Below are 19,476 nucleotides of genomic sequence, written 5' to 3' on the forward strand. Positions count from 1 at the left end.
TCATTAGCTTTATTGTTGGCTATATTATATACATGTTTTTTGTACATTATTAGCCCCATGGTTAGCTTAGTTATATTATTGGTTGCATTCAAGTTAGTTGCATTTCTATATCATTAGCTACACTGAAAGCTGGATCATTAGTTATATTGGGAGGTGGATTTTTTATCAGAAGCTACATTAGATACACTGTTCTCTACATTATTAGTTACATTGGTAATTACACAATTATTTAGAATTGTGACTATATTATAAGCTGCATTGGGAACTACATTAGATACTGTTAGCTCCACCATTAGGTAAATTAATTAGTTAGAATATTAGTTACATTCAAAGCTGCATTAGATTCTACCAAATTAACTCCATCATTAGTTACATAATTCAATACAATGTACGCTATATAATTAGCCAGAATGGTAGCTATACCATAAGCTACACTGGAATCAATATTATTACACTATTTCTTATAAACTGTATAATACACTTGAATGGTAGCTCCAATATTAGCTAAATTATTAACTACACAATTAACTACACTACTAGCTGCATTATTAGCTAAAATTGTAGCTTTATAGCTAATTAGCTACATTGTTAGCTGTTATATTAAGAGCTAATCTAAGCTTTTCTACACCATTAGCTACTTTAGGACCTACAATATTAGCTAGGCTGTTACATAATTATCTTTAACATTACCTACACTGTTATCTTAGCATATTATTAGCGTAACATGTCAATAATATATCAATAATAGTACAAAGCAAACTGTGATTGATATATCGTCGCACAAATTATTGTGATAATAAATATTATTGTAATTTTCAGACAATTAAATGTCACTGACATAATGATAATAGAATAAGTTAAAAAAGGATTCATACCTTTTAAAGACAACACATTTGTAATTAATCATAGTTTGGGATATACATACTTTTTTATTCACCTACTGCAGTTCACACTGTGTGCACGGAGTCACAGTTATTAAAGCATTGGCTAAAATACAGTTATCTGTTATATATGTGAACAAGCATACAAAAACTATTGAGGTAAGTCGATAATGTAATTACTGTGACAGTAAAATTTGTATTTTACTCTCACTGGATGTTGTAAGCGTAGTAAATTGGTTTAGCACTGTTTAGAAACACTGTGTTGTAGGGGAGTTCACAAAGTCAGTGTTACACAACTGCACCTCTGTAGAGCTTAAACAAAGCTGCTATAGAACTTACTAGAATACTCTGAGAGCATGAGCAGCCCATGCAAATCAGATGCATATTAGAGCCTGTGCTCTTTTCTCCTATTTGCAATTTTCACATTCATGAGGATCTCACCTGAAGCCTAAAGAACAGCCTAGAAGAACCCAAATACCTATTGTGTTAAATGAATTACCCTTTTTAATGGATACAACACAATATGATATGATACAATACATTAATACCTAGATCAGTAATGCATATGAAACTGTGGATGGAGGAATGTTAAATACCCGCACAACTTCAAAAATGGACCATCCCATCCTTCTAGCACCCACTAAAAAAGCTCCCTACAACTCATAACCATAATTTATACTATCTTGCCAAGAGCACACTGACCAGTATTTAACCTTTATCACAAGATAACACATCTCACACAATATGGGCATAAAACCCAAGCTGTGTCCTGAAGTAACACTTTATGATCAATTTACATATTGGTGTCCCATGACTTTAGTCATATAAGTGTATTTGTCTTCTAATTCGAAGCCATAGATTTTATTCTATCTAGTCACAGCTGAGAATAAAAATAAAAGAAAGGCTCACTGTTCAACTCTCTACCCACCAGCTGTCTCTATCCCCTCACACTATAAATAACTCTGAGATGGTTTCTTGGACAAGGCGTTAATCTAGTCTTCAAGTAAACTGCCACAGCAGTGGTATTAAAAATCCTACTAAAATTCTCGTCTAGATTTGGCCACAAAATGGTAAAAGTGACCCATAAAGACTTATAAAGACCCCACTGCTGCAGTTAAAAATACTGGAGGGAAAAAAGAGAAATTTTTCCAATATGAATGGGCTGAAAGTGGTCATGAGCAGTGTGGAATATCCCAGAACTCCTGGCACTCTGACTGGAGCTTAATCAATGTTGGAGCTCAGAATCTGCAGGATTAAAACTCAAGACCATATGGACTCATTTAATGGCTTTATTTTCTCCACTTGGGAAGATGACTAGACTTAAAGTCACTTGACATGCACAGCAAAAGTAGAGGTCTTCTCTTATTTTAATCTTCTGTAGCCACACAAAGAGACAATGTAACATTTGGTGGAAGGGGGATAATGGGATATTTTTCAGGAGTTGAGCTTGGCCCCTTAGTTTCAGTGAAAGGAATAATTAATGTTTAGCATACAAAAATACTAACAAGATACTTTTACTATTATATAGATATTAACTTACACCGCTACATGATACATGAACATCTTTTTAGAACACACTCAATCAAAGTTATCAGGTTTGCACATTGGACCAAATGGAAAGCACCAGCATGACAGCAAGACTACACTGAAAAGAAGGTTGTAAAAATAATCTTTTGCATAAAGATTGTATGCACTTTAGTTGCATAATTTAAATACTGTAGAAAAATTATAGTAATATCTCAACAATTCTCTGGTTAAAATTGTAAGAGAGGAGGACATTGTTGCAGGAGGATGCAGTTTGAATCAGCCTGGGTTCCAAGAAAGAAGACAGACCTCCTCCACAGAGCTCTACACATACAGTATTACACACACCTCTTACTGACCACCCACCCAGCATCAGCCCACTTCACCACAGAGAGAGAGAGAGAGAGAGAGAGAGAAAACTAAAGAAACAGAAACACAAAGACGAAGAGACAGATCTAAAATGAGCAAATACAGGAAAGAGATAGATGCAATAACAATGGAGAAACAAAGCGGGAAAAGAGAGCAAGAAATAAAAGGTAAGAAAAGAGAAATAAAAGTTAAAGAGAGCTAAAAAGAAGAGGGTAGTTTTTGCTCTCATCTTTCTCTCTCTCTTTGTTTACCTTTTGTTTGTTTGTTTCTTGCCTCTTCTTGCATCAGAGACTGACAGGAAATATATTAAGAAACAACCCAACTAACAGAGAACATCACAAGAATGTTTAGCAATGTTTTGAAAAGGTTACAGGAAGGTTAACCTGTAACATTACAGAAAGAAAGTTCCAGAAACTTTCGGAAAACTTGAGACATAAAAATGGGTTGCATTACAATGTTATCAGAATATTTGTTACATAACTTTCCCAGCTATACAAATGCTAACATTATGGAAACTAACAACTAATTAAGCCAATATCCTCAACAACTCACACAACTGACTAACCCAATACAACTCAACTGACTAAAAAACTGAAAGGCTTTTTAAAAAATCAGCAGGACAAACCCACCCACACATAGACCACCCTCTCACAAAAAGAACATCTCAAAGAAGAATCTTGCCTCAGCCGAGTTCATCATCCATTATACATAAAGCAAGACGAGCTAATTATGAGACGCGGCTCTGAGTAATTACAGCTGAGAACTGAAGGCCATTAGCTGTTCAGTGGTCTGGCTGATGGAAGCGGAGCCAAGCTTTGTCCTGCTTGTGCCTTTTATCTACTGGACCTTCCCTCAGAACACAGTCAACAGGAAGTGCACTGAGTAAACAGGATGGAGGAGGCATCAAACTATCTTCTGGATGAGCATTCATCAACACCAGGCTCTCCGGCGCTCTTGGGGCATCGTATTAGTGTAATTAAGCCAGTCAGTCTGAGGAGCCAGTGGAATGAACAGAGTGTGCTGCACTCTAATACCCATATAAATTTAACATTAACATACAAGAATAAATGGACAAAAGTATTGGGATTAGGTCTGCACAATATATAATTTTAGTATCATCGTTATAATAATTAAATCACAAGATGAGCAATGTAATAAGATGAATTAAATCATTAATGCTACAATGTGCTTGATACAAAATTACAATTTGCACTATTCTCATTTTCTGTGAAATATCCACTCAGTACAATTTATTTTATTCCAATTTCCAATATCAATATCATAACATGTTGTATCATTGACTTCTGGTGAAATCTGTTAAAAATTCCTGGGTTTTTTTTTTTGCGATGCTTCAAAATATTTTTTTTTGTCAGAGACCAACACTGAGCAAAATGAAACATTTGGCCAAATATAAAATACATTTTTTTCACAGCTTTTCATTAATTTTGCAATTTTTTCTTAACACTGATTAAATTAAATAGCTTAAATATATTTCTATCTTGATTTTCACAGAAAAAAGCAACTGCAAAACTACAACAACAAAAAAAATATTGAACCCTTACTATTATATATATTCCAGCAGACACATCAAAACATCACACTATGCAAACATCAAGAATATAATTTTTTATTTATTGCTTTAATTTTTAGAGAGGTAATTAAGCTTTCCAAATATTTAATATTGCAATACATATCGCAAAACAACAAATTATCGCAATCTTAGTTTTTTTTATATATTGTGTAGCCAAGGGCGTAGGAGCGGGCTTAATATTGGGGGGGGACACATTTGCCAATATGAACCCAAGCCCACCCAATAGTTTCCTAGAACAACATTTGTGGAAATTACTTTTAATTAAAAGTAAATTATTATTATAAGGTGATTTTACAACCTAAACATGTTACTCCACATTACAGCTACTGTTGTTAGAAAAATTATGCAAGCAATGTCTGAGTTATCACCTAATATTTAAAATAATATAACAGATTATTATTATTGTTGTTATTATTATTATTATTATTATTATTATTATTATGTATTGGCATGTCAATTCTGTTGTATATTTACATTTTCTCCTGCACTTTTATTTTTTTCTACTGAGAGCTCTTCTTAAGATGGTGTCCTTTTATGTAAAAGAATGTAACTTTACCTTTCATAGAGATTTTTATAAACGTCAGGATATGTGGTCTTACTGTGAAATACAAATGAACAGCAGTCACGTTACAGCAGTGTTTCTCAACCCAGTTCTTATATATTCTACTGCATATTAAAACTGTTCTGCATATTCTAGAGCTTCCTCTGGTGGATATACATGATTAATTTAGGCTCCATAGGGGGCTAAAGGATTTTAACAGGTAAACTCAGTAAATGACTGTTTATTAGCTGATCAGGTGGAAAACACTAGTTTAGGGCAGTGATCGGGGTTAAGTAACTGCTTTAAACTACCAACTTAAAGTACTGTACGAAATTCTGGCGATCATCTACATCAGCTTCTAGATAACAAGTTAGTTAAATCAATTTTCGTTCATTATAGCTCACAGTAAGTCCTGTAATCCTAAATGAATAAACAGTTTGAAAATTAAAGTGATTAGCTGATCAGGTACAGGGAAACATTACATATATATTTTATTTTTTTCCTTTAACCCTGACTCCCAATCTAGCTAATTCCAAAGATAAGCTTACACACTAACACAGCTGCAGTTTATTAATCACAGTGGGTTTAAACTGTGTGCTGATTCAGAGACGTGTATTTTTAACCAGCTATCAGAAACATATCATCACAGTTGAAGTGGTTAGCCTATCGTTACCTTTCTTTTAGAAAAATCTCCGTATATCCATATCTGTTTTAAAATCAGCTGAAGCTACTGCGTCCCGATCCCGCTGCTAAATCTCACAGCGAGGGGGCGGGGCTTCCCCAACAGCAAACTGCCTCTGCTCCGCGCGCCGCAAAACCAGCAAGCTGATTGGCTGTTTCTACTGAGAGGCGTGACTTAATACCTGAACCGGCTCCGTGATTGGTCCGGTCTGTCTCCTCATTAATAGTACAGCTGACCTGAGCGAACTGATATCATTTTTGGGGGGGACAAATCCACCTGTTTCTAATATTGGGTGGGACATGTCCCACCCATCCCCCCCGGTTCCTACGCCTATGTGTGTAGCACTGTTTCTACTGTCCAGGAAAGAAGGTATTCTACTACATTTTGGAGCATTGCTGTGATTGCCCATATCGTCCATTTGTTTGTACATTTGCACTCATAAACTGACAGTCATGTGATAAAGAGCAATGCTTCAAATGAAGTCACAGGAGCTATTAAGAAGTTTCAGTGGCTAACAGCTATTCTGACTAACACTCTAAATATTTATGATGTCAGTATCTTGTCAGTTAACCCCTCCCTCACTCCAGTTGTCTATTTCTCTACACTTTATTTTATCACCCTTGACGTAAAACTTGCACAAGTTTCTATCTGACTTATCAGACAGAATTGCATTGCCACAAACTGAATACGTTCTGAATTCCAATAACACATATTAATATGCTTCAGAACTGAAAAGGGTCAGATTGGGCCACATTTCTGTAAATGAGTCTAAGGTGAGGCAGTGACTTCAGCCTTCATTAAATGTGCCATCCCACATGTGAAGCTAATATAGAGCTGTCAAAACCGCTTAAAAAAGCTTTAAAAGAGGTTATGCTGCACTTGAGATGCTTCTGCAGTGCCATACAGCAAAACCACATTCCGTCATTGCCAGGAATTAAAGACGACGAAGATCTCAAGATCTAACATTAATTGTGAATAGTTTTATTCGTGTCATATGTTCAAATGTGAACCTCTAGTTATGAAATTCAAGCTCTGTATGTGCATGTCACTGACAAACCAAAACCAAACACCAGTCTGTGTTGTAATATGGTACAACTCAATTGACTCACATACATTTACCAAGCAGTGAAATTCACCAGAAATTCATGAACAGTTCATGTGCCCTTATAAACAAAACATCTACCTGCTATTAAGGCAATGCATCATTTATAAAGCCTCAGATATACAAACAAAGTGGTATCAAGCCTTAGATCACACCCTTCCTAATGGCCAGAATCAGCAGCAGCACAGCTGGTGAGAAACCCATTGCTAATTTTTCAGACAGATATAAAACCAGAGAGTTTGGCAAGGTTAAGTGAGTTTAGGTTTGGTAAGACTAAGTGTGAGTTTAGTAATGTTAACTGAGTTTGAGTTTAGTAAGGCTAACTGAGTTTGAGTTTAGTAAGACTAACTAAGATTGAGTTTGGTAGAACTAACTGAGTTCGGGTTTAATCAGACTGAGTTTGAGTTTAGTAGAACTAACTGAGTTTGAGTTTAGTAAGACTAAGATTGAGTTGAGTAAGACTAACTGAGTTTGAGTTTAATAAGACTAACTGAGTTTAAGTTTAGTTAGGCTAAGTGAGTTAAAGTTTGATAAGGCTAAGTGAGTTTGAGTTTAGTACGACTAACTGAGTTTGAGTTTAGAAAGATTAACTGAGATTGAGTTTAGTAAGACTAACTGAGATTGAGTTTGCTAGAACTACCTGAGTTTGAGTTTGCTAGAACTAACTGAGTTTGAGTATAGTACGACTGAGTTTGAGTTTGCTAGAACTAACTGAGTTTGAGTTTAATAAGACTGAGTTTGAGTTTAGTAGAACTAACTGAGTTTGAGTTTAGTAAGACTAACTAAGATCGAGTTAAGTAAGACTAACTGAGTTTAAGTTTAGCTAGGCTAAGTGAGCTTGGGTTTAGTAAGATGAACTGAGTTTGAGGTCGGTAAGACTAACTGAGATTGAGTTTAGTAAGTCTAACTAAGATTTTAGTAAGGCGAAGTAAGTCTGAGTTTGCTTAGGCTAAATGAGTCTTCATTTGCTAAGGCTAAGTGAGTCTGAGTTTGCTAATACCAAGCTCAGACTACACAACATTTTTGTCCCTCACGATGTTCACTATGTCAGATTAAGCTGTTATCTTTGCTTCGTGTCGTACTCGTAGGACTGGCAACACAGCGTCAGGGAGCATGTGAAACTAGGCGATAAAATGCAAAAAACTCTAATATGCTAGTCTTTTCTTTAGACGCTCCGACGGCGTCGCTCACGTCAAATTCCTGCTATTTGGCTGTCACACTACACTGAAATTTGGATCCTACGCAGGCAATTTGTCAGCTCCGATAAAATTGGGTCAAAATCGGGCTAAAATCGTGTAGTCTGATCCGGGCATAAGGTTAAATTAGTCTAAGTTTGCTAAGGCTAACTGAGTTTGGGTTTGCTGAAGCTAAGTGAGTCTTAGTTTGCTAAAGCTAAGTGAGTCTTAGTTTGCTAAGGCTAAGTGAGTCTGAGTTTGCTAAAGCTAAGTAAGTCTTTGCTAAGGTTAAGTGAGTTTGAGTTAAAAAAAAGGTCAAGAAGGTCTGGTAAAAGCAATCATACTGTACAGTAAATGTGACTCACAGGGTCTCTCAGCTCCTCAGGGTCTCGTAGTGAAGGTCGAGGCTTCACCAGGCTCTCCTCACTGCCCTCAGTATCCGAGGCGGTGGGGGATTCAGCAAGATCCAGGAACTCATCACGCCTTGGACCTCGGAACCTTATTTTATCCAGCTTCTTTAGCATGTTCAACACCCCGAGCTTAGGCTTTACCTTAACATGGTGTATGGTAACCCTGTAGGGACACAACAGAGAAGAATTACTAGATGAATCAAAATTAATCAAAGTTTAAGGAAAAAAACGACATCCAAACAGTGAGGCTTCAGAGTTCTGACTATGCAAGATAACCAGACTGAACTTCCTGCCTTGGCTTTGGTCAAAAAGCTTTTGGCCCCTCCTAGTCAGTTACTGTGGCCCATGCTGATGGGTGCTTTGAAACTCTCAGCCAGCATATATCAACCTCCCCCAGTCTCTAAAACTCCCATCAGTTCTGGCCAAGCCTTTATACCTTAACTAACGGACCACATCACGCACCATTCCACCAATCACGAGTGAGTGATGTACATCCTACAGGTCAACCTGACCTAAGATGATCTCAAGAGTAGTCTCAACTTGTTCGATTAACCTGCTCTCATCTTAAAACAGGTGCCATTGGTTTCTGTCTGTTGTTAAGATATTTTGACAATACTTGTGAAGCTCAGTCATATCTCAGATAGTCCACAAAATACTGATTAAATGTGCAGTTTTTGTACCAACTCTAAAAAAAGAGACCTTGAAGCCTATCTCGGCCAAAGTAAACACAGCACATATGAATTTCTACCCATGGTTACATATGAATCACCCAAAAGAAATAACCAGATGTAAAAAGTAAAACTGGATGATATGATGGATTGATCGTGCTAAATATTGATTGCAGTAAAATACTGATTACTTATTTAAATGAAAATACCACAATATACTATAGGACAAAACCTCTCCACATTCTTTTAGTGGGTCTTTTTAAGCTCTTTATTGCTTATTAAGACTGATTACTATATTTTTATTATATTAACATATTTTTAACTTAAGAATAAATGTAACATTTATTTATCCCAATAGTTTCTGGAACAATATATTGTCCAAAAACATTTTTAATGTAACAGGCTAGGGCTGCACAATATATTGTTTAAGCATCGTCATTGCGATATGTGCATGCTGTGCACCTTGGTTTCAATTTAATCCGTTAATAAAGCCAAATTCAATTCGATCTGGCCTAAAACTCGAATCTGATTAATAAAGCTTGTAATGTAAACGTAGCCTAAGACAACTGATTACAATAGACTACTAACACTACTATCTTAGGAGAATGGGAGAGTTACACATTAGAGGTGGCCTAATTTCCCTACTATGACTGAGCTTTGACCGTGTGTGTCTATGTTTGAGTGTGTCTAAGTGTATGTGTGTGTGTGTTCTAGATTCTGGAGTAATGACAGTGAGAGGGAGTGTGTGACTCATCGGACCAGGTCAAACAAAGCTATGTGGGAAAAAGCTAACCTCACATCCACATAATAACAACACACTGCTGGGTCTCCACACAGGCAACATGCTTCACTGCACCTTAAAGTCCGGGCGTCCTGACCTTGAAATTTTCATACTACTTCTTCACATGAATCGTAGCTTCACCAATAGAAATCTCCAAAAATAAACTCAAGAAAATATATTATAAAGCTAACAGGAAATAACCTGTTAATTTTAACAAAATAACAACAAAAATAAAGCATAAAACATGTCCATATACTGTATTTTTCAGACTTTTTCAGATGTTTTTTTTTTTTTTTTTTAAATCGTCAGTGCACCTGAAAATCCGGTGCACCTTATGAATGAATTTTTCCAGTCAGGATTGCAATGTAAACAGTAATTTGATTAGTCAAATTAATACGATTAACCTCCCATTCCTATCCCCATTAATCTGTACCAATAATCAGACCTCGTAACACACTCAAAAATCTGATTTGTGAAGTAAACTGAATTTTCATTCGAAGACATTTCACACTCAAAAACTAGTTACTTACTGTTGAACAATTGAGACTCAATTAACTTCAATCAACAAAAAAAAAATGTCCAGTATTGCATAACATCACAAAACAACCAAGTTGCATTCAATCTATATTCCCACGTAAGACAAAGGTATAATACGTATATAATAAGTTTCACTCTGGACTAATATGTAAATGAACCGGTTTGAATAAGATTTTTTGCAGATATGATAAAAACCTTCACAAAAGACACTCCTCACCAGACTGAGAATAAAAACGTGCTGCTGTGCTGCTGCTGATTTATCTGTAATGATATGCAACTTGGTAGAGGATTATGTGCGACTCTCCAACCTTTAATCCCTGGATTACGCTGTTCTTTTCCCTCCACAGGGTTAGACACAGGACATCAGAACACACTACTGTCTCTACAGCTCATCACTACAGGCCTGTGAGCTCAAACACTGATGAATCTCACATTCTGAATCTTCAAGAAATAGTTTAAAGATGTAGTATTCATGGCTAGGAACAACATGACAGTTTTGTTCCTGTGTTATTTGCGCAAATAACAAATTAGTGTTATCTGCTTTGCCCAGTAATTCAGAGCTAAGGAACAAATGGTCAGCATTTGTCTATGGAACACCACCAGCACAGTACAATTGAGATAGGTAGATGTATGTTTAGAACAGTTCTGTTTATACTAATTACCTCTTCCCTATTACCTACCTATTTCGCATTTTACAGAGACTCTAAGAGTGGGTCAATGGCTGAACTGAAATGTTGTTGTCTGACTGCCTCGCAGTGCTGTTAGCCAATCAAAGGCGAAATGTTTGCAGGTATGAATATTCATGAGCAAAAGCCGAAATCCGATCGTTTCTAAAGCAGCGTTATTCCAGATCACCAGAGCACTTTTTAAAATAAAAGATAAAAAGATGGAATGAGGAAAAAAAAATTACACTTTTACCCTATCCACAAACACAGACCATCAGTCCTGACAAAGTCGCTTCTTTAGTTTAGCACAGTTTAATGTAGTTAAATCGCAGATGAAGCCAAAGTAAAACAAATATCATTGTTTAACAGCCTGTCTAATCACACAAGTTCTGTAACCCCAACTAGACTTGCTGATTATGTGGATTCTGTCAAACTTTTATCGATAAAAACAGGCAAATCTACATTAGCTTGAATAAATACAATAGCAATAATAGCAGAAAGCAGAAGTCTGGATTGGTTCATCTAACACAACTCAAGTAAACAAAAAATCGCAGAGATCTATATAAGACCAACTCATGATGCTAATGATGCTCCTCACATTCATGGAAATACTGGTGTTGATGGACCTGGCAGAGGAATAAGTATCTCACCCCTACATTTGCACTAAGATGTTCTCCAGGTGCTGCTGCTGCTCTCCAGAGAAGCTCTCACCGTGATGAGTTTACAGACTGAGATGAAAAGAAGAGCACTGCGAACCTCAGTAGTGCATTAGTGTGAATGGAATAATTACATCTGGCTGTCAGTGTAACTTCCTTTATAAAGACAGTAACAGATAATCAGCTGTACTGAGAGTGCTGAAGGGTCTAATAGGGGTCAGGGATATGACAATATGTTATCGTTATCATGATGAATTATGATTCAGGATTCTGTTCTGAGTACATCACACGTCAGCGGTGAGCTGTGACTGTTAGAACCCAGCCGTCTAATCTAGGGTGTATATAAGTCAAGGACAGAAATGTTGTAAAGCAAACAGACATAATGTTGCCTCTGTGTATACAGTATAGCTACAGTACTAGTAAAAATTTGAAAACATCTTAAATTCACTGGTTTTTCATTCTTTTAAAATTGTCTGCATTGTAGATTAAAGAAAAACACATGGAATTATTTTGTAAAAAAAAAAGTGTGAACTAAACCAGACTATGGTTTGTTTTATATTTTAGATTCTACAAAGTATGCACCTCTTGCTTAGATGACAGCTCAAATTGATTCACTGACCTGGAATTGATTCAGTTAACAGCTGTGCTGAACTTGTCAAGAGTTAATTACTTGAATGTATTGCCCTCTTAATGTGTTTAAGATCATCCGTTGTGTGGTAAAGAGCTAGAGCTTGCCTACAGTCCTACTTAAGTTATATTCTCATTCATATCATGGCAATAACTACTCAACAAAGAAAATAAAAAAAATACTTCAAGAAATATAGGTCAGTCAATCCAAACAATTTCGAGAGCTTTAAAAGTATCCTCAAGTGCAGTCGCAAAGACCATCATATGGTATGATGAAACTGGCCCTCATCAGTACTGCCCCACAAAAGGAAGACCAAGTGTTACCTCTGTTGCACAGGATACGTTCTTAAGAGTTACCAGCCTCAGAAACCGCAAGCTAACAGCACCAAACATAAGAGTCACCTAAATGCTTCACATATTTTTCTTTGTTTACCACTTTTAAGTTTACTACATGATTTCTTATGTGTTCCTTCATAGTCTGGATGAACTCAGTATTAATTCAAAATGAATACAAATAATACTGTTTTAATAAAAGGTAAAAACACTAAATGAGAAGGTGTGTCTATTTTTTTGACTGGTACTGTATCATCATTCCAAAAACTCATCCTTGGTCTATAATTGCAAGCTTTGTCATGAAGCCTTTTTTCCAGGTAAATGAGTTTAGTGGGGTAATTATGACAACTCTAATGTAGATATGCAAAGACAAAGATGACATGAAGCAAGTATTACAAAGGTCATTCACAAAAACCACAAAACGGGCAGTCTGCAGTGATACAGGAAGACCTGTTTCTTTATGTCATGCTCTCCTTCATTTTCTTTCTAACACACTTTTAACCATCAACCCACTCAACACACATTCTTTATTCAAACTTGTGCTATACATATATCCAACCATGTTCCAAGTGAAAATAAACAAAATTCACAATAACAGCAATCGACTCCAAACTCTGAAACTAATCTGTGTATGTGGGATAAGAGAAGGAAGTCGCTGATAACATCACGCTGTTGGTCTGTGTGTTATTGCTTCCTCCAGCAGCAGCGCAGCAAGTGTGAATACAGTCTTTCATGGGATTCAGGCTAAACTTCCTGGAGCATTTATAACTGACCTGATGACAACAACTGACCAGACTGAAACTGAAATAAAATAGACAGGCATCAGCTTGCGGGTTAGACTGTGTGAGAAGGAGAGATGAAAATGTTCAATCAGCAACCAGTATCTTCATTTGTCACATATCAATGTAGCTATGGCGGCGCGCAGTAGTGCAGCGGCTTCTCACGCTCCTAGCGAACACCCTATTTTGAGCTGTTTTTACGTCGGTTCTGAACTCAACTTTACGCGCCCCACGCGTGTGAGTTACAGCAGAACCGAACTTCTGAGCATTAAGGACAGTTTGGTCAGTAAAACAGCAACTATGGACAATAATATCCGAGCTACGCTGGGCGAGCTGCAGCTCCTCCGCGCTCCTGCCAGTTATCTACAGTTAATAATGTTTGCTCTGGCTGTGGCGCTTGCGTAGATCTCAATATTGAGTGGCCTTTCCCAGATTCAAGGATTCAAGGATTCAAGGATATTTTTTTGTCATTCGCATCACATGTGGTACATGAGGTGGAACGAAATTGTGATCTCACGATCCAGTTTTACACCCAAAGAGCTGTTATTAATAGATATATAGATAAAAAAAAGAATACAATAAAAGAAATAGAATATACAAAATAGATAGATAAATATCCCAAAGAATAAAAAAAATAAATAGAGAGTAGAAAGGTTCAGCAACATGAAGTCCAGAGCGCAAGTGTGCTATAGCAGCATGATAATGTGAATTAGAGCAGTGGAGATAAAGTGTCTCAGTGCAAGTAAAGTGACCATGTTGGTAAACAGTAAACAGTAATTTGTCCTTGGTGTCAGTGCAGTGTTTTTTTGACAAATTACTGTTTACTGTTTACCAACATGGTCACTTTACTTGCACTGAGACACTTTATCTCCACTGCTCTAATTCATTAAGTCTGATTAAATTGAATTTACTTAATAATTTGAGGTTACACTTAATTACATTACACTTAAAACCATTAGTTATTTTGTTTAAATGGTAAGTTAATCTTATTGATTTTTTTGTTGTATCACTTGCTTTGCACAATGATTCTACATTGAATTGCACTGCCAGATAAATAAAACAGATTTGTATATAGTCTTCTTTTGTATTTTATAGAAGTAAAATAAAGAAAATTTGATGTGGAAAGAAAATGCTATAAAGTAAACTGTATACTGTATACTGCTGTAGAGTAAATCACAGTTTATCACTGGCTCAGACCAATGATGCTTGCTCTTACAACCTACAACACTGTGGCCAGGCAGTTAACCATAAAATATAATCTACAAGTTTACTTGGGGAAATCACTACACACTGACGGTAAGTGCCATACCCAGTATCCAAATAGATTGCACCAAAAGCCAATATAAAAAAGCGGTCAATGGCAACAGATTAAGCTCCATTATTAAAAGTTAATTCAACTTAAAGATCTCCATTTTAATGTATATATGGTCATACATGTTTATCAATAAACAGCTATTTTCATGCATAAGGCACATTGGATTATAAGGCGCATTATGCGACACACGGAGGGATGCGGTGTCATCATGTTTTTCTTCCTTTTAATTCAGCAGGTTTCGAGACCTGTAAAGCTAAGATTAGTAAAGAAAACTGTAGATAAAAAAAAAAACATTAATCAGCTAGCGGTTTGTCCCACGTAGCTTGTTTCACTCGTGTTAATGTAAATGCGCAGGCTACAGGCCAATATACTCGCTTCTGAGCGGCGAAAAAGCTAGCACTTAGCACGGCTAGCGAATAATGCTAATGCTGCTCCAGCAGTTCTAGTCGGGCTAGTGTGAATAGAAAAAAAATCCTGGTAGTGTTCAAATGGTAAAGATGGCTGCCAAGCAAACAGACTTGCCTACAGGAACATCAGTACCAGCCAACACCAAGTCTTGGGGACCTAGACTTGCATAAATAGGCAGGTGGTTTTAATGTAATGGCTAATCATTGTACACTTCGGTAATTTATGGTCTGTAGTACATAAATTTTGACTACAGTGACGATGTACTCCTGACCTCTGACCCCAGATCAGCTCGGAGTGAAGTACTCTGGGTATCAGTGACTCTCTCAGGTCTAGGGTTGCTGTTGGCCTGCTGTTTAATGCTGTGATTACTCACAGTGAGACAACAGGCCCAGTCATGTGTAGAGCTATTAAACTGATAGCTCCCTATCACAATGATTGGCTAAAAATAAATACAAACTTTATTGCCTAAAGTGTTCATTCACTCATCCAAATTATTAAACCCAGGTTCCAATCACTTCCATATTCACGTGTATAAAGGGAAGCATCTAGGCATGCAGACTGCTGACAGATACAGATTATAACAATGAATTACAATAGTAGTGGCTTAATTCTGACTCATAATTTAAGGAAAATAAGAGCTTGACTTTAAAAGATTTAAAGTCTATTTAGCTTCAAAAGGAGCTGCTTTGAACTGAAGCTCTCCACATAAGATGAGCCTCTAAAAGTGAGCTATCATCACATCACAAAGTGAGTGGCTGCATTAGGCTAATTAATCAGGATAATGAATAATTAACAACAAGATTTCTGCACTAAAGTACTGTACAGTATGATCCATCTAGAATGATCTACATTGACATGACATAAGTCATGGGAAAGCAGTATGCAAATTGATCATGAAATGTTGCCTCATCTGCATGTAAGTTGTAAGATATTATCTTGTGAGTGAGGCTGAACGATTACCAGTGTGCTTATGGCAAGGTTGTGAATTTGTGTGTGTAATAATGTATATTGCATAAGTAATCTGTATGTTTATACAGCATTACTCTAGCAATATTGTAGTCTATAATTCTAATGTAACAAATTGTAGTAAACTATAATAATAATACTATTATGTCAATGGTATATTTAGAAAATTCCATAACATGATTCAGGATATGGATGGATATGTTACCTCAAACACATCTTGAAAATTCCACGGTATGTGAACCATAAGATTCCTATAGGAATCCCACGGGCAATTTTAATGTTCTTATGGTGTTTTTCCTTAGAATAAACACTGTCCAAAGTGTTAAAGCATCAACAGCAGGTCAGCTTTGGTTTATCACCCCTGTCCTCCCTTAGCCCGTGGTGGAGTAGACAGATGAAGAATTCCTTCACTCGCTCCCTTACTCATACACTCCCTTACTCAATCACTCCCTTACACACTCTCTCACTTATTTACATTCTCACTCACTCACTCTTTCACATTCTCACTTACTCATATACGCATATTCTTACTCACTCACTTATTTACTCCCTCACTCACTTATTCACTTACTCGCTTCTTTAAATACTCATTCTCATTTACTCACTTATTCATATATTCACATTCTCACTTATTTACTCACTTCCTCGCTTATTCACTCACTCACTTATTCACATTTTCAGTCTCACTCACTCACCTATTTATACACTCACGCATTCACATTCTCACTCATTCACTTATTCATATACTCACATTCTCACTTATTTACTCACTTCCTTGCTTACTCACTCACTCACTTATTCATATTTTCTGTCTCACTCAGTCACTTATCTACTCCACTTATTTATTTACTTGCTTATTCACTTACTCACTTATTCACATTCTCACTCACTTATTTACTCACACTCACGTATTGATATACTCAGTCTCACTCGCTCGCTTATTCACATACTCACTCATTCACATTCTCACTCACTCACTTATTTTTATACTCACATTCTCATTCACTTAATTACTCACTCACTTGTTTATTCACTCACTTATTTATATACACACATTATTACCCACTTACTTATTTATCTACTCACTCACTCACTTATTTACCCACTCACTCGCTTATTCACTCACTTATTAACTCACTCACTCACTTATTAATTCACTCACTCACTCACTTGCTTATTCACTCACTCACTTTTTCACATACTTACTTATTCACATTCTCACTCACTCACTTATTAACATAATCACTTAAAGATAAGTGATAACTCACAGACCCTATTCACTCTTTCACTCACTCAATTTTAAATTTCCCTGAGGGAAACCTCCCATCTATCTATCTATCTATCTATCTATCTATCTATCTATCTATCTATCTATCTATCTATCTATCTATCATTCACTCTCTTCCTTTACAATCATTCACTCACTTCACTCAATCACTCACTCTATTCACTCATTCACTTCCTTCACTCACTCTTCACCCATTCACACTATTCACTCAATCACCCTCTTCACTTAATAACTCACTCACTTAACTCACTCTACATTCTCAATCCATCAATTCACTCACTCAATGAACCTTGTCCTAATAACACACGCGTGCGTGTGGGCGGGCGCGCGCTCCCCCTCGGTGCTGCAGGCTGTGGAGGAGCGCTGTAGTGAGAGTAGCTGTACTCAGAGCGCTATAGGGTTACAGTACTGATGGAGACTCTGGGTTATTATCATGGCGACTTGTTGACCAGTTAACCCACCTGTTGCTGTGTGAGAGAGGGGGTCTGAGGAGGGTCTGCTGGGGGTCTGAGGGAGGGTCTTACTTACCCAGCCCGGGATTCGGAGCAGAGTTTCATTAATCAGCGCGGACCCTGGCTCGGATGGCTCCTGTGCGCGCGCACCTGCTCGAGCGGTCAGAATAAAATAACAGTAAAATAACGCGTCCGGAGCTGGGGGTCGTCCTCACGCGACTGTCCGCTCTCGGAAGCCCACCATCGCGCTCCAGTAAGTTACTCCCGGTGGAGAGGCCGTGAGACGGGCCGGCGGGTCCAGCTGGATGTGGATGTCAGTCCAGCCTCTGAGCTTCACTCGTGTTAATGTCAGGCAGCAGCGCACAAAGCCACAGCAGGAAATACCGTCAATACAGCCTCTGCGCTCTCTTAAAGGGGCCGCGCTGCCCGTGTCCCAATTACAGCACACGTGCCCTACATACTTATACACTTGTTATCACTCTAGAAAGACCTTGGAATATGGTTATGTAGACTGATAAGCCTAATAAGTCCTTATGAGTAGAAGGAGCTCTTGTTTTGTCCCAATTTGAGTTCTGTAGACTGATAAGGCTGACAATACTTATTAGTAAGGGAATTTACAGAATTGTCCCAATTTGAGAACATGTATCCTACATACCTGTTCACTTGTTTCTGTCCTGTAGAAAAAGCTTTGACTTTTAGTCCTTTGACAGATAATCCTTTCTAGTAAGGGACCCTACTTACTTTTTGCTTGTTATTGCTCTGTAGAAGAACTTCTGCTTCTACCATTAAACATGTTTCTGTAGACCGGTGCATAGTCCTTACTAGTAAGGGGCCTTGCTGCCTGTGTTCCAATTGGAAAACATGTTCACTACATGCGTATACAATTGTTATTATTCTGTAGAAAGACCTTGGAATAGTTCTGTAGACTGGTAAGTCTGACAGTCCTTATTAGTAAGGGACATTTCTGAATTGTCAAAATTTGAGAACATGTGCCCTACAAACTAGAACACTTGTTATTGTCCTGTAGAAAGAGTGCTTTGACATGTACAGTCAAAAACAGGTGTGTAGACCTAATAAGTCCTGACAGTCCTTATTAGCAAAGGGAAATCACAGAATTGTTCCAATTTGAGAAAATATGCCCTACATACTTGTACTCTTGTTATTGTCCTGTATCAAGATTTTTGACTTGTACCGTAAAAAAAAGGTCTGTAGGCTAGCAGACAGTCCTTTTCAGTAAGGGACCCTACTTAATTTTTGCACTTGTTATTGCTCTGCAGAAAGAGCTTTAGCCTCTACCTTCAAAAATGTTTCTGTAGACAGGTGCATAGTCCTGTGCTGTAAAGGGTTTTGCTGTATGTGTTCCAATTGGAGTAAGCATGCCGTACATACTTATACACTTGTTATTGCTATGTAGAAAGAGCTTGGCTAAGTCAATAATGGTAGGAAAGACCTATCTAGTAAGGTACTGATAAGGTTGACAGTACTTATAAGTAAAGGTCTTTGGTGGATGTGTCCCAATTTGAGAACATGTGCCCTGCATTCTTGTACACCTGTTATTGTCCTGTAGAAAAAGCTTTGGCTTGTATAGTCAAAAACTGGTCTGTATGCTAGCAGAAAGTCCTTTCTTATAAGGGATCCATTTTCAGTGCATACACATGCCCTAGATGTGTGTACACTTAATGGTACAGTCAAAAATTATTATTTAGACTGGTAAGGATGATAGTCC

At 37.2% G+C, this 19,476-nt stretch overlaps 1 protein-coding gene across 2 annotated transcripts in view; it reads right to left on the bottom strand.

Moving 5' to 3' along the window:
• gramd4a (GRAM domain containing 4a) overlaps window positions 1-18,111 on the bottom strand; it is an 84,273-nt gene extending 66,162 nt beyond the window's left edge. The window contains exons 1-2 of one of the 2 annotated variants that reach the window (XM_049473645.1): window positions 17,827-18,111; window positions 8,231-8,438 (exon numbers count right to left, since the gene is read on the bottom strand). In XM_049473645.1, the coding sequence (XP_049329602.1) occupies window positions 8,231-8,438; window positions 17,827-17,855 (237 nt within the window). In that variant the 5' untranslated portion in view covers window positions 17,856-18,111. The remainder of the gene's footprint in view (window positions 1-8,230; window positions 8,439-17,826) is intronic. The other variant, XM_049473646.1, reaches the window with a different exon arrangement.
• Window positions 18,112-19,476: the final 1,365 nt, after the last annotated feature.

Source organism: Astyanax mexicanus, chromosome 2 (genome assembly GCF_023375975.1).
Source record: "Astyanax mexicanus isolate ESR-SI-001 chromosome 2, AstMex3_surface, whole genome shotgun sequence".
NCBI lineage: Eukaryota > Metazoa > Chordata > Actinopteri > Characiformes > Acestrorhamphidae > Astyanax > Astyanax mexicanus.